Here is a 16196-nt window from a genome sequence, read left to right on the forward strand (position 1 = left end):
ACACAGCAGACACATCTCTCGCAAGCCCAATGCGCTCCAGCCCACGAACAAGCAGGCCAAGCAAACCCAACTTCGTGCCTGTGTGCCCTACCCACTTTCTAACCCGGCTCTCACTCCAGATCGATCCGAGATCGGTTCAGCCAAACAGGTAACTTAATCAGGGTATTTTCACCCCGTTTTTCTATAAGTGTGACCTGTCCAGGCTTGAATTCTGCACCCAAATTCCCAGCCGAATGCAAATATGACAAACACCCTCGAGCAGCAAACGACCTTGCTGAGTTAGCTCTTGGAGCACATCTAGACACAGTGTGCCCCTGACAAGTTATCCAAAAGCAGGACGAGGGCAGATGATTATGATTATTTCTAGCGACGTCCTAGTAAGCAGCCACTCAACCAGCCACAAACAAAGCGTTATGGCAGTATACACTCTCGTCTCAACCCTTGGGAAAACGTATCATTCTGCCTTAGCGCACAGATGAGCATTCACTCCTGACTCGATCAACGAGCCAATGTGCATTCACTGCTGAAGCCACACTTCGACGAGCATTCCAAACATTCTAGGCGAATTATCCATTCTCAGCTTAGCTCGGAAGGAGTTTTTCCTACCAGGCACATAAGTACACAACATGGGGGACGAAAAAAAGCACAAACATAGTCCAACTTGAGTTCAACTGACAGCCTAAGCCAAGCGCCACCACGAGCAGCTCGCTCGGCACCATAGACGAACATCATGCACCGTAGTCATGGCATAAAAGAGCAGTATAGAATTATCATTAGGGTTGTCCGTATTTCAAAAAAAAAACTACATACATAGAGAATTTTATTGTATTAATATTATACAACCATATTAGAATAGCATAACTTTCTGGTTTTTATTTCATTAACCACACAGTTCAGATGATTAAACGAGACGCCTTCTTATTTGTGTGCACACGTACACACACACACACACACACACACACATATATATATATATATATATAACCCCTCTTAATTTTTCTGCATAGGAATTTTGTCTAGTATCATCTCAAACGCATTTTTCAAGCATGACTTGAACTTTTGAGGATCAATAAATCCCTTCTTAGTTCCAAAGGAAATCCTCAAGTCTCCCACATAACTGACTATTGTTATGATAAGGTCCTGCAAAACCATTGAAATCTCAAAACGTTTAATAAGATGTGTTAACTTACAAGGAGAGAATGAGTACACTGTTGTAACCAACTTGACCCGTATTAATTATATATCCTCAAAATTGGACACATTGTCGTACTATAAAGATACACTTAACGACATACCTGAGGTATGCCTAAAACCATGAAGTATACACCCTTGATTGGATGACCAGCCAAAGCTGTTTTCTCGGTAGGCCCTATCATATTTGATATCATGAGGCTCGACTTCTTCAGTCTTTTGTGCATGTATCGTGATGCTACCTGCAACATCAATACCATTTCAAGGAGGATTACTTTAAGTATACTATATATATGGTTGATGTTGTTTGCAACATCGACTATAAATATAGTATGTCTACCCATATTATAACACGTGAATTAATAACACCACATAACAACATGACCGGCCTTATATTGAAAGTGTATCAAGAGATGATTACCCATCTCATGGCCTCTAAGTTTGCTCGCAATTTCAAATACAGCTTGTTATTGAAACAAACAGAAAAAATAACTCATCTTCCTCTTAATACGTTTTTGTGCCTTGAAGACGAAGTCCAGCGAGTTCGAGATTTCAGTTAGCTTGGGCATGGAAACTGGCATGAAAGCAATTCGGTTCCCCCACGGCATCTCAGAATTGGGTCCGATCATCTGCTTCACCAGCTTGTAATCACCATGAGTGATCGTAGTATTGACCAACACCAACGCCCGGCAGCTTGCAGTGCTGCCTGATTTTTTGTTATCATTAATCATCTCTTGCATGTATAGTCTAGTAGCACATAACACTATTCCACATATCACATCATTTATCGTCTGCCACAGCAAAGAAGAAAAAGTTTTGATCACACGAAATGATATATTGTAGAATTATCAATGAGACAGGCCAAAGACCCATTTCCCACAACACCGATATTGTCCTCAACTTGATAATTACCACCTGTCAAATCTGTTAAGTGTGGGGTTTTATCATAAAAGGCCTCAGTGTACGTTGCAGTAGGGTTAGGATATTTAAACTTTTCTTTTCTCATTGAAGTACGGGCTAGCTCTCTGGCTTTGATACCATGTAGAATTATCAAAGAGACGGGCCAAGGGCCCACTTCTAACAACACCGATATTGTCTCCAACTTGGTAATTATCACATGCTCAATCTGTCAAGTGTGGGGTTTTATCACAAAAGACCTCAGTGTTAGTTGAAATAGAATTATGATATTTAAACTCTTTCTTTTCTCATTAATATGGTCGATCTGCGACATTTCAACATATATATGGACAAAAAAAAAATAGCAACCTAGCCAATTATAATCATAGTAGTTTTACCACGTTGAGCTTATTCTTGATTTGTTTGATTTCATCAAGGGAAAAGTCAAGCTTGATATATCCATGGGTAGAAACTCAACTCCAAAATTCCCAGATCTTATTAGTGTTCGATCATCTTCATCGAAAACGTTCCAACCCAAATCCTTCACAGCATAAAAAGCTGAGGCCAAATTCTGAGACAACCACCTCAAAGCACTCTTATAATAATTGTCACGTCCCTTTCTCTCCGAACCTCGGCGCGACGAAAAAGTTAGAGGAAGAGAAGAATCGTCAGCTCTTTGTACACAAGAAAGAAGAGGACTCATGAAGGAGTAGCCATCGCCAAATGCATGGTGAAGCTTGAATATTACGTTACCAGCTGCAGTGTAAGTTGGATATTTGACTATGTGAACTTCCCACAGTGGTTTGTCTTTTGGGTAATTTCCAGTACTACTTTTGATATGTAGTCACCGAGATATGTACACACTCCCTTCGCCCACCCCCTCCTCCTATTACTTTTGGTGACTTTTCTTGCAGGTGTGGCTATGGAGGTTTGGGCTTTTGGTGGATTGACTGTACTTAATACTCTTGATAGAAAACTTATGATTATATTTCTTAATCAATAAGATTACAACAGATGGTTATATATACAACCAATAAACCTATGAAAAATGACAGCTCACCTAACTAATTTACAGCTCATGAAAATTAGCCATAACAGAAAAATATTTTTTAAGTTTTATCTTTTACAATATTAGCCTTAATATCCCCCCTCAAACTAAACTGAGGGTGGCGAAGAGCAAGTTTGTGCCGGAGAAAATGAAACCGAGTCTTGGACAAAGGCTTTGTGCAAATATCAGCAAGTTGATCCTGTGTGCAGATGAAATGGACTAAAAGCTCTTTAGACAAAACTTTCTCTCGGATATAGTGGTAATCAAGTTCTACATGCTTGGTCTGAGCATGAAAGACAAGATTATTAGCAAGATGCAGAGCATAAATATTGTCACACCAGAGCTTAGGAGGAGAGGGAAGTTGCAGACCGACATCAATCAAAAGCTTGCAGATCCAGGTTAGTTCAGCAGTAGAATTAGCTAGCGAGCGATACTCAGCTTCAGTTAAAGAGTGGGCCACAGTAGGCTGTTTCTTAGCACTCTATCTAAGTAAAGAGGTACCTAGAAATATACAGAAACCACCAGTTGATCGTCGATCCAGGTGACAACCTACCCAATCAGCATCAAAAAAGGCATTGATACTAAGAGGTGTGGCAGTTTTAGAAAACCACAGACCAAGCTCAAGAGTACCCTTTAGGTACCTAAGAATTCTCTTGACAGTTTGAAGATGTGATTCCCGTGGTTGATGCATGAACTGACACACCAAGTTGACTGCAAAGGAAAGGTCAGGCCGAGACCAAGTAAGGTATTGCAACCCACCAACAATAGATCGATATTCCGTGGGATCAGATAAGAAGGGAGACTCATGATCCAGAGAATAAGTGCTGAGGGGAGTTGCACAAGGTTTGGCACCATCCATTTTGGATTTCTGAAGCAGATCCAAAATGTATTTTTTCTGAGAAATAAAAATACCAGAGGATGATCGTTTTACTTCAATGCCAAGAAAATAGTGACGAGGGCCCAAATCCTTGATAACTTGACAAGCTTGAGCATCAGGACCGGTAACAAGGATATCATCAACATATACAAGAATGAATACCAAGGTAGGATCCTTTTTAACAAAAAGAGAATGATCATTCTGCGAACCATGGAAACCAAGAGAGGAAAGAGCATAATAGAGTTTCTCATACCATGCCCGAGGGGCTTGTTTGAGCCCATACAAGGATTTATGCAGTCGACAAACATGAGTTGGCTTTGTAGGATCTTCAAAGCCGGATGGCTGAACCATAAACACAGATTCAAGGAGAGTCTCGTGCAGAAAAGCATTGCTGACATCCAATTGATTGAGAAACCAATCGAATTGAGCTACCATAGTAAGAAGTAACCGAATAGTGACTGGTTTTGCAACTGGACTAAAAGTCTCTGTATAATCCAAACCTTGTTATTGATGAAACCCTTTGGCAACAAGCCGGGCTTTGTACCGGGCAATAGTACCATCGGGGTTCCTCTTGATGCGGAAAACCCATTTGCAACCTACCAAGTTTTGAGAGGGCTAGGATGGAACAAGAGACCAAGTCCCAGTGTTGAGCAAGGCATTGTACTCTTCCTGCATAGCCTGTCGCCAATGAGAGTGTTTGGAGGCTTGTAAGTAGGTATGAGGAACTTGAGGTGGCAGAGAAGGGGAGGAGGGTGAGGAAGGAGGGGGTGCAGGATTAGGATTAGAAGAAGAGAAAGAAAGGGACTGAGACAAAGATGTGGGAAAAGGATTGGTAAAGGTTAAAGATGTGGGAATGGGATTGGGACATGTACTTAGAGGGGGAGACAGAGATGGAGAGGTGGGAATGTGATGAAAATGAAAGTGGAGTTCATCAAAAAGCACATGACGGGAGACATAAATCCTTCGAGTAACAACATCGAGACACTTGTAACCTTTATGTTGCAAACTGTACCCCAAAAATACACAAGGCTGACTTTTCGGATCAAGTTTCGAGTGAACATAAGGTTTTAACCAGGGAAAGCACTTGTAGCCAAATATTTTGAGTGTGTGATAATCCGGAGATTTGTGAAAGAAAGATTCCTAGGGAGAACACTTTAAGGCAGTGGGAAGCCGATTAATCAAATATATAGTTGTAGCAAAGGCATCAATCCAAAATTCATGGGGAACTTTAGAGGCAGCAAGAAGGGTTCTTGCGGTCTCAACGATATGTTTGTGCTTCCTTTCAACACAACCATTTTGTTCCCGGGTGTGGGGACAGGTAAGTTGATGTATGATACCATGTGTTTTCAAGAAACTGGAAAACTGAGTACTGGTAAATTCCCCACCAGAACCGGATCGCAGAGTCACAATCTTAGTGCACAGAAGATTCTCAACCATAGATTTGAATTGAGTAAACACAATGAAAGCTTCAGATTTGTATTTAAGTGGAAAGAACCAACAATATTTGGAGAAGTCATCAACAAAAATGATATAGTATCGGAAACCTTGAACAGAACTAACTGGTGATGGTCCCCATATATCAGTAAGTAAAAGCTCCAAAGGCTTGCTTGATGAACAAGAAACAGAAGGAAATGGTAATTTTGAACATTTTCCCATTGCACAACTGGAACACAAAGACTGATGGGAACTACCAGTGAAAGAAATACAAGAAATGGAAGCAATCTTATTCATTATTCTAGATGAAGGATGGCCTAATCTTTGATGCCATATATCCTGAGAAGCCTTGGATATTGCTGCAAAAGCATGTTGAGTACCAGCAAAAGAAATTGTAGTAGGAAAGGGATAGAATCCGTCGCGTACAGGTCCGTTAAAAAGCACCTTCTCTGAAGAAAGGTCCTTCACAAGAAAGTGGAAATGATACAAATGAACGGAGCATTGATTATCAAGAATGAATTTGTTGGCAGAAAGCAAATCTTGCTTTAATGCAGGAACATGTAAAACATTCTTAAGATCAAAGTAGTGAGTATTAGTAGAGACACGAGAAGAGCCAAGATGAAGAATAGGCAAACATTTGCCATTGCCAATGTAGACCTGTTTAGGATCAGAGTAGGATTCAGGATTTTGCAGTTTGGCATAAGAGTTTGTCATGTGAGAAGAAGCTCCAGAATCAAGCAACCAATTGTGTTGAGATGGAGAAGTAGTAGCACAGAAAGCAGATTGGGATGGAGCACCAAAATTAGGGTTGAGGTGCTAAGAACACATCATAGCTTCATGGTCAAATTGCTTGCAAATTTGACAAGTCAGTCTTCTGCCAGAAGTAAAGGAATTGGAATTGGTGCTGAATCTGAAGCCACGATTCTGAGAATACCATTGATTATTAGGCCTGGTGTAGTGATTACGTTGATTGTTACCCCTGAAATTTCCTCAATTCTACGAATTTCGGAGATGCGAGCCACGGCCTTGATTGGAGGAACTCTGAGCAATGTAAGCTTGAGAATTAGGAGGATCAGTAGGTGTAGGTAAAATACCAGTAGAAGTATTGAAGGCTTGGATCAGTGCAGAGGAAAATTTCTTCCGATTTTCGATCTGAATTTATTTGCTCAACAAAAGACCATGTAGTTCATCAAGAGTTGTAGAACCGACTCGGAATTGAACAGCATCAACAAATGAGTCAAATCAGGAGGTAAACCATGAAGTGTGACAGAAATTAAGTTAGAATCATCAACCGGAGCACCAGCGCTGGCCAAAGCGTCAGCAATTTCTTCAATTCGTTGAAGAAACAAGGCGGCGGAGGACTCGCCTTTGGTAATGGTGCGAAGCCGAGATCGGAGCTCATGAATGTGAGAGTGCGACACCGTCGCAAGTCTTGATTCAAGTTTAGACCAGAGCTCGCGAGAAGAATTGACACCAACAGTATAAGGAATCAATGAATCAGAAATAGTCGAATTTGTCCAGATTAGGATATTCTGATCATTTTCATACCAAGAAACAAAATCAGGATTCAAGGTAGAAGTGCGATTTCCAGAGGAATCACAGAGGTACTTCGGCGGAGCCACCTGAGATCCATCGACAATACCGGTGAGATTGTAGCACCGGAAGATCAAAGCAAATAGCGCACTCCAGGTGAGATAGTTGGTGGTAGTGAGCTTAATCGGCACCATTGAACCAATATTCTGGATAGTAATAGAAAAATGTGACAAAGAAATGGTTGGAGAATGAGGAGAAAGAGAGACATTATCAGAGGAAGGAGATGCAGACGCCGCCATTGATGACGATTAACCTGTGAATCCGATTAGGGTTACGATTTGGGGAAGAAAGAGGCGGTGCGAAAGCAGTTTAGGGAAATGATCGAGAGAAAGTCGTGAGACAGATGGCGAGAGATACCATGATAGAAAACTTATGATTATATTTCTTAATCAATAAGATTACAACAGATGGTTATATATACAACCAATAAACCTATGAAAAATGACAGCTCACCTAACTAATTTACAGCTCATGAAAATTAGCCATAACAGAAAAATATCTTCTAAGTTTTATCTTTTACAATATTAGCCTTAATAACTCTCAGATCTAGTTTTTGGTTAGGGTGCATTTTTAGTTTGATGTCTTCCTTCGCAGAGGTAGCAGCGATTGTGGCGGTGGTGGCTAGGTTTTGGCGCTTGGAGATTAGGGTTTTTCTGTTCACTGCTTCTTTTGTAGCCTACGGGCCTAAATTTGTGTGAACCTCTCTTTGTGGCTGGGGTTATAGCTCTCATTTTTTGGGCTTGTTTTCTTGGTTAATAAAAGTTCCACCGTACATTTCTAATAAAAGCATTTATACATATGTTAGAAGTGTTTTTTAAATAAGCAGTCCCAAACAGGCTTTTAATTCAATTTAACTAATTATTTGGTGTAACGACTAAGTCTTTATTTTGGGTTTCTACTCATACGTCCCGAGTTCGAAAAACTCTCCTTCCCTCTCTGTTAATAAGAATGAATTCAAAAAAAAAAGATAATCGAGATGTTTATGACTAAATTTCAACATATTAAATAAAAGCATATGAACAAAACTGAGTGAGAGAGAGTACCATGATGGAGCAGAAGCGTGGGTTGATGTGGAGGAAGACATCCTGAAGGAATGACATGATCTTTGATTCATCGATTGGAACCTCAGATTCCAAAACACCAAGAACTGACATGGCCACACCGAGGTGTTGAGGCATTGCCCAGTAGGACTCACCGGCTCATTGTAATAATCTCCATCATCAACCTTAATAAACTCCATCTTTTTTCTCTCTCTGTCTACGTTAACAACAACTTGTAGTGGTTTAGTTCATTTGGAGTTGCTGCATGCATCTTAATTTGTAGGGTATCTCTTACGCAAGAATGTGAGCAAAATGGTCATTTGATTCAATCAAGTAATGAAAAACGATCAAATATCAAGCAAAGGGACCCATTTTGTTAGTCTAGTTCTAGTACGATGAAATATCAAGCAAAGGGACACATTTTGTTAGTCTAGTTGCTTTATAACCCTCTAAGAAATTAAGAACGCAATGTACGTAGTTGGTGGTCAATATTTAAAAAAAAAAAATTTATTTTGGTTGAAATGTTTAAAATGTTTTAATTACTAAAAATTTGCTATGCATTTTTATCCTTGTTCGCACACGTCGAGTACTGTACTGCCCAGCAAATGAAAAAAACTTGTATGGAACAGATACATCGTTACATGATGTTTCGTGCATTATAAGAACATGTGATGGTTTTTATTTTTCGAGTAATACTAGGGAGACTAAATTTGTAGACAAAATTTGCAAACTAAATGATGTGTCACCAATAGAAATGAACACGTTTATCAACGCTCAAGTAATAATCTAATCATCAACTTCCATGTCATTTAGTTTACATTATTTTGTCTACAAATTTAGTCTCTCTAGTATTACCTTTTTTCACATTATTATACTGACCACGCGAGGAGAAGGACTTGTATGGCACAGGTACACGTGGTGTCCTGTACCAATAATACAAGAATGTGTGTTTGGTTTTTCCACATACTTTCATGTTATTAGCACGAGATGCCACCATAACAATGAACAAGTGCCATAAACAAGTCTTCTCTTAAGCGAGGCGACCCACTAACTAATTAATATATGGGACAACCTGTGTGGAATCCCCATGAATAGTATCAAACCTTATTCCATGGTATTTACATTGAGATTTTTCTTTTCTATTCTTAAACATATCCCCGAGAGGGCTTAGTTGGTTACCTTTTCGTTTGTTTCGAGAAATATTGCTCCATGATTCAAACTCAAATATATATAGTTCCAATAGTAAAACTTATGATCATTAATGTTTTTGGGCAAGCAAAATTTTCAAGAAAAAGAATTGGCTCGTTAAGGATTGAGGAAGCACTACTCCTCCTAAAGACACCTTGTAGTCAATTCATAGAACTTTATGCTTATAATCGAAACCATTTATATTATAAGTCACTATTTAAAGGTTATCTCTGCAAAACATTAAAAAATATGTGATTTGGCAATCAAACTGTATAAAAACAAATAGTCTACATCAGTAAAAGTATTATGAACTTTCCGTCTATTTACTATTATGAATGACTAAATGACAATGGTTTTAATTAATTTTTTACAGAACTAATCTTTACATAGTGACTTATAAGATGAACGGTTTTGATAATAAACACGCACAAAGTTCTGCAAATTAGTCATAAACAGTGGTGAAGCCAAAATTTTACATGAGAATATACCTCACATTAATGTTAAAAAAATAAAATAAATAGTTATAAGAGTGTAGAAGTTGTGAGCTAAATAAATATTTTAGCGCTGCATGTTTGTTTTCATGTTGAATTAACCTTCCAATATCAAGTCGATATAGAGAGTAATTAATCAAAAATTAAAGAGGATTAAGAGAAATTAAACTCCAATATCAACTCAATGAAAAATGGTAGGGAGACTATGTTTATAGACGATATTTGGATATTACTTGATGCAACGATTGATGATTGGATTTCTTCTTTAAAGCAACGGATACATCGTTACATGGGGTCTCGTGCAATATATGTGTTAGTTTTTTTTTTCACACTATACTGACCAAGCAAGGAGAATGACTTATACATCACAAGTACTTGTCCACGCGTCGTCCTATACCAATAGCACAAGGATATGTGTTGTTTTTTTTTTCACATATTTTTATGTTAATAGCATGGAACGCCATGATAACAACAAATCAAAGCCATATACAAATCAATCAATGCCATATATATACAAGTCTCCTCTTAGGCGAGGAGACCCACTAACTAATTAATATATGGGACAACCTGTTTGCTCCATGATTCAAACTCAAATATAGTTCATGTAGTAAAACCTTACGATCATTAATGTTTTTAGGCAAGCAAAATTATCAAGAAAATGACTTGGCTGCTTAAGGATTGAGGAATGACTCCTCCTCAAGATACCTTGTAGCCAATTTATAAATCTTTATGCTTATAATCAAAATCATTCATGGTATATATCATTGTGTAAAGATCATCTTTCCAAAAAATTGAAAAAATATGAGATTATTTGGTCATCAAACTATATAAAAACAAATGGTCAATATCATTAAAAGTATCACGAACCGTCTATCTATTTACTATTGTTGAATTACTAAACAATATAATTTTAATTGATTTTTTTTGCATAACTGATCTTTACAGAGTGACTTATAATATGAATAGCTCTGATAATAAACACAAAGTTCCGCAAATCAATCAAAACAGTGGCAGAGTCAGAATTTTACATGAGGATAGGCCTCATATAAATTAAAAATAAAATAAAATAAATAGATAGTATTTGCAAGAGTAGAGGTTGTGAGCTAATTAAATTTTTGAGGTGCTAAATGTTTTTTTTCAAGTTGATATTAACCTCTCAATAACAAGTCAATATAGAGAGTAATTAATAAAAAAAATTAAAGAAGATTAAGTAAAATTAACTTTCCAATATCAAGTCAATGAAAAATGTTAGGAAGACAATTTTTTTAGACCATATTTTAGATATTACATAATATGGCGGTTGATGATTGGGTTCCTTCTTGAATGATTTAAAGGACTTGTATGGAACAGATACATCGTTACGTGGCGTCCCGTGCAATATAAAGACATGTGCTAGTTTTTTTTTTCGTACTCCTCCATGTGGCATCTTGTGTCAATAATACAAGAACATATGTTGATTTTTTTTTCACATATTTTTGTGTTATTGGCATGAGAGGCTGTCGGAACAATGAACCAGTGCCATATACAAGTCTCCTCGAAATCGTTTATATTATGAATCACTACGTAAAGATTACCTCTCCAAAAAATTGAAAAAAATATGAGATCATTTGGCCATCAAACTGTATAAAGACAAATGGTCGGTATCAATAAAAGAATTATAAACCGTCTATCTATTTACTATTGTTGAATTACTAAACAACATAGTTTTAATTGATTTTTTTTTTTTGCAAAACTGATCTTTATAGAGTGATTTATAATATGAACAGTTCAGATAATAAACACAAAGTTCCGCAAATCTGTCACCGTCACAAAGTATCTTGAAGATAGACTCCTAAAGAGCCAAGCTTTTCTCAATTATCAGTTACTTCTATACCAGTACGAGAATGAGGTGTTGAAAGCAACGGAGCTAGGATTTAAAAATGAACAAGGGTACATGGGCTAAATTATATATCTTACTTTAGTATACCATGCAATTAGAAAACTCGATGATGGCTTTCATGTTCTTGCTTGTTCACAGGCAATAGCTTTCTTAATTAGGTGTTGAGTTCAAAAAGAGTTAAACACCACCTCTCATCTAAGTTCACCTCGCTATTTAAATTTACTTTGTTTAAATTTTCAAGTGTATGAAAAGACAACTTGTATCTACACATGCACCACAAACCCTTATTTTTGCTCGCGAAAGAAAACTTCTATCGTTCATCTTCCCATGCCACTTTAAGTTCATACTTTTCTTTGAATTCTTCATTTAATCCAGATTAGGATGGTTAGGCTTTGTCTTTCATAATAATATCGAAGTATTTGGTCTTGTGCTTTTTTTCTAAGTCCACGTCCACGCTGATAAACTCAGGTCGTCCAACGAATGTCTGTTGCCTCTTCCTTGTCTAAAACACATCTGCAGACTGCTGCTCAATCCCATTTCAAATAGGATACGCCTCCTATGATCTGTAATCCTTGTAGAACGCTATGTATATTAATCTTTCTGTAACATCAGTTTCGATAAGTTCAGTGCATATAACATAAATATAATGGTCCATTGCTAGATTGTGACTTTGTCCAGAGAAAACAAAAAGCAACTTTCCCATGATTTCAGAAAGCCGTTTCAAATGCAAATAGCTAAACATATGACTAAACCCTATGCTTATACAGAGACAATGTGACTAAGAAAGGTCAACTAGCAAGGTCAACTCATACAATTAAGGGAAAAATCAAAGTGATTAACAATAAGGCAAGTGGTCTTTTACCACAGTGGTGAAAAGGAGTTCAGCCCTTGCATAACGACGTGGGTTCGAACCCCGTTGGTGGCTAATTTAACATCTAATCTAACAAAATCTATCGTTTGACCAAAAAAACAATTGATTAACAATAAGGGCGTTTAACCATTTCGTTTTGAGTTTTTGGTTGTTTGGTAACTACTTTCAGTTTTCAGTTTTCAATTAATAAGGACCATTTAACTATTTCGTTTTGAGTTTTTAGTTGGTTGGTATTTACTTTCAATCATTGTTCTAAAAATCCCCGTCTAGCGCCATCTAGGCCCTGTCTAGGCGCTAGGCGGCTGACCACCGTCCCGATTAATGTCTAGACATTTGAAAATTAAGAAATGACGCCTAGACCTTAGGCGCCTGCCCAAACCCACGCCTAGCCTGCCCAAACCCACCTAGGCACCCGCCTAAACTACAACTCACTTAGATAGAAAATAGATAACTTTCATTTTACATTATATTTTTGGGAACTTTAACGAAAAGCACCTGGTACTGTTCACTTTAACGAAAAACCACATTTTTACACTAAAAAGTTATTCCTGGTACTATTCACTTTACCCTTTATTTTGTCCTTATCATTAAAACTCAAAGTTTTCAAGCCCTTTTCATTAGTTTTCCTTATATTTTTACTTTCAATAAATTGTAAGAGATTTGTTGAATACTTGAATGAACACATATTATATGCTTGTTCCTCATGTTTTCATTATGTTCCAATATCGCATAATATATATGTCATTCTATTTTGTAGTTTATATTGAAATTATATATATTTTAAGTATAAATAGACACTTATTTATACGAAATATAGTAGATTTAGTTAAATCCGCCCAGTCCGCCTAAACCTCGTCTAGTCGCCTAGGCGTTAGGCCCCAGCCCGCTGCCCGACTAGCACTTAGCGTCTTTTAGAACCTTGCTTTCAATTTAGTTTTCACTCTTTTTTTTTTCTTTTCAGTTTTCAATTTTTGGAAATTGAAAATTGAAAGTATTTACGCTCACTGGTTCCATCGAACGCTCCTATCTTTCAGCAAAGATCGTGTGAGTGTGCAGTTATGCTTCAGATGCTTTGCTATAGAATAGATCGACCCAGTTCCAGTTCTTTTCTGGTACACTCGCTTTATAACTCCAACACACAAGGAAGGACACGGTGGGGAGGAAGCAACCCCAGCGTCTGTCCGGTTGACCATTCCACTGGCATCTTGCATTCACGCCACCATTTGACTGCCGTTTTCAATTTTCACTAATAATGAAATGGTTACCAAATGACCCTAAATAAATAACGAATGAGCATGACTCGTGGTGATAGACGGAGAAGATCGGGGCATGATAGATGAAGGTGCTAACGGATACATTAATAATTCCGACTGTATGGATGTCAATGAGACGATTGGATTATTTGGGATTAATTGGGTTTTACGGAAGTGTTCTGTATGGGCAGAACTAGTTTTGTGTAAATAAAGATTTTATGAAACTGATGCATGTGCCTTTAATATGAGATTGTTTGATAACTTCTTGTGTGTTATCAGTGTATGTGTTGTTGCACTATGTTCAGAAGTGACAACCGTACGTACGTTTGATTCGTAATTGTACCGATCGCGAGATCCAACGTGACAACTTTCTCATTCTTTCATACAAGCAATAGTCTTCACCAAATCTCAAAGCTCATCACATGCCCATTTCCTAACTCTGCCTCCTCAGTAGCAAAGGTACTAACTTTCTCCACTCAATGGCTTGTTTTGTTCTTATATTTCTTCATTCCTGGCTTGTTTTCCTGAGTTTTCCGGTCATCTAGCTCTCTGGGTGATCCGTATGCATCTCAAACGAGGGAGATTGAATCCATGTGACGAAAAGCATTTGCTTCTCTCTACAGATTTCTAATCGTGACTGTTGAACATTGTATAAGCATCAATCAAATTATAGCAGAGCACATTAGCAAAGTACATCAGGGAAAAAATAAACATAGACCATTCGATTCTTATTAACGTATGTTCTCAAACCAATGGTGTACACCATTGTGGCAGTATTTCAAATCAATCACGTTATTGGTTTGAGATACCACAACAACCGATGTAGTTAAGACCTTCATCCTTTATAAATCCAGTTACATTCTCAACCAAGATAACAAAAGCACAAATGCAGGACAAGGCAGTCAACATAAGGCTCGACAACATCATTTCAAAACAAACAAGTGTAAATTATAATTCCGACGGTCAAAAGTACATTAGGACAGTAAATCGTAGCTCACGAAGTTACTGAAAAGCCAATACATAGCGATAAGCTTGTCTTAAACACATAGTACTCATCTACTTAACATCACAAAGGATCCTAAACCAAACCATAGCTTAATATATCAATCTGTTGTTACTCATTCATAACAGGCTTATTCTCACTGGCCTTTGGTCGATTCTCCTTGGGCTTCTGCTCTTCCAACTTCCTGTAGTTCCAACAAAATAAAAACGATATGTTAGGCCGCATCTCATGAAAACAAACCCATTGCCACAACAGGAAAGGAAAAAAGAAACATGGTAAAAGGTAGTGCACCGAATAGAAAAGGAACTGACAGAGCATAATAGCCTATGCAATTCTACATGTTAAAGTTTCAAGGAGCACAGCAAGGACTGAAGGAACACAAAAAATAACTATATGAAAGGGGAGCCACGTTACTGAAAGCTGTTACACCCTTCAGAAGCATTCATCAAGAAATTTACACCCCTTTATTTCTTATTAGATAATACACCTTTCCAAAAATTAACATGATAAAGTTTAATAGTATCCAAAGAGGATTATTCAAGACAGCTCCAATTAAGTAAAATGAGATACACTAGTGCAGTTAACGAACAAGTTTGTGTCAGAGCTAATGGCATAGTTGACACTTGACTCTCAACAGGTAATGTTGGGCGACTATATGAGCGAAAAGAACAAAGGAGAGCTGCACCTTAACAACTAGCAACCCATCAGAAATGCAACCGTCACACGTGGCGTAAATGCTCCTTTTATACATAAAACCTTGCACTCGACAGATTGTGTATACTTTATGAATAAAACCAATTGTTATAATTAACCCAAATGTGAAATTGAGTTTAGTAATGCCAGCCGATGCTAAAGTTCGACGAAACAAGACTGCTAAGGAAAACCCATGAATGAATCATCAACTCCCCATCCACAGATATAACACAAAAACAAATTTTTTTTTTATAGAACACACAATTGACATACAAAGTCGAGCACAAACTCAGCTGGGACAGCTAAAAAGAAGCACCCATAGAAGAAGGAACAGAATGCATGAAATTGAACAAAATTTCTTATTCCTTGGGTTGATTGAAACCCCAAATTATCAACAACAAATCGTAGTCTTTTCATCAATTTGATTTCAACAAAATAAGAATGCCAAAATCAAAACAAAAAGTCCCAATTTCACACGAAAGGAACAAGAAAGATAAACCCTAAAAGCATAGATAGACAGAGAGAGAGAGATTGAGGAAAAGGGAAACCTCTTGTCGGAGGAGCCGCCCTTCTGGCTGAGGAAGGATCGGAAGAGTGGTGAGTTGACGTCGTAAATCATTGTCGCGATTACTCTGCTTAGCTGATTATGCACTGACGATAGAAAAAACCCTAACCCTAATTTCCTCTCTGAGTCGTTTGGCTTCCGCAACCTTCGGTTAGACTGCGGTATGGCAGTGT

General features: G+C 37.7%; 1 protein-coding gene across 1 annotated transcript; it reads right to left on the reverse strand.

Annotated features, from left to right (window-relative positions):
* Nucleotides 1–14688: 14688 nt before the first annotated feature.
* Nucleotides 14689–16196, reverse strand: LOC103445383 (wound-induced basic protein). The gene is made up of 2 exons (XM_008384382.4): nucleotides 16007–16196; nucleotides 14689–14949 (listed from the first exon to the last, which is right to left on the reverse strand). Exons 1-2 carry the CDS (start codon nucleotides 16075–16077, stop codon nucleotides 14877–14879), a joined length of 144 nt encoding a protein of 47 aa, XP_008382604.3. The 5' UTR covers nucleotides 16078–16196; the 3' UTR covers nucleotides 14689–14876.

Source organism: Malus domestica, chromosome 10, assembly GCF_042453785.1.
Source record: "Malus domestica chromosome 10, GDT2T_hap1".
Taxonomy (NCBI): domain Eukaryota; kingdom Viridiplantae; phylum Streptophyta; class Magnoliopsida; order Rosales; family Rosaceae; genus Malus; species Malus domestica.

What these genes read in the sequence shown, in the direction of transcription:
- LOC103445383 (XM_008384382.4), bottom strand. Translation starts at nt 16,077, where the DNA reads ATGATTTACGACGTCAACTCACCACTCTTCCGATCCTTCCTCAGCCAG. An exon ending in GGCGGCTCCTCCGACAAGAG is followed by an intron (nt 14,950 to 16,006) that starts GTTTCCCTTTTC and finishes TTGGAACTACAG; the next exon opens with GAAGTTGGAAGAGCAGAAGC.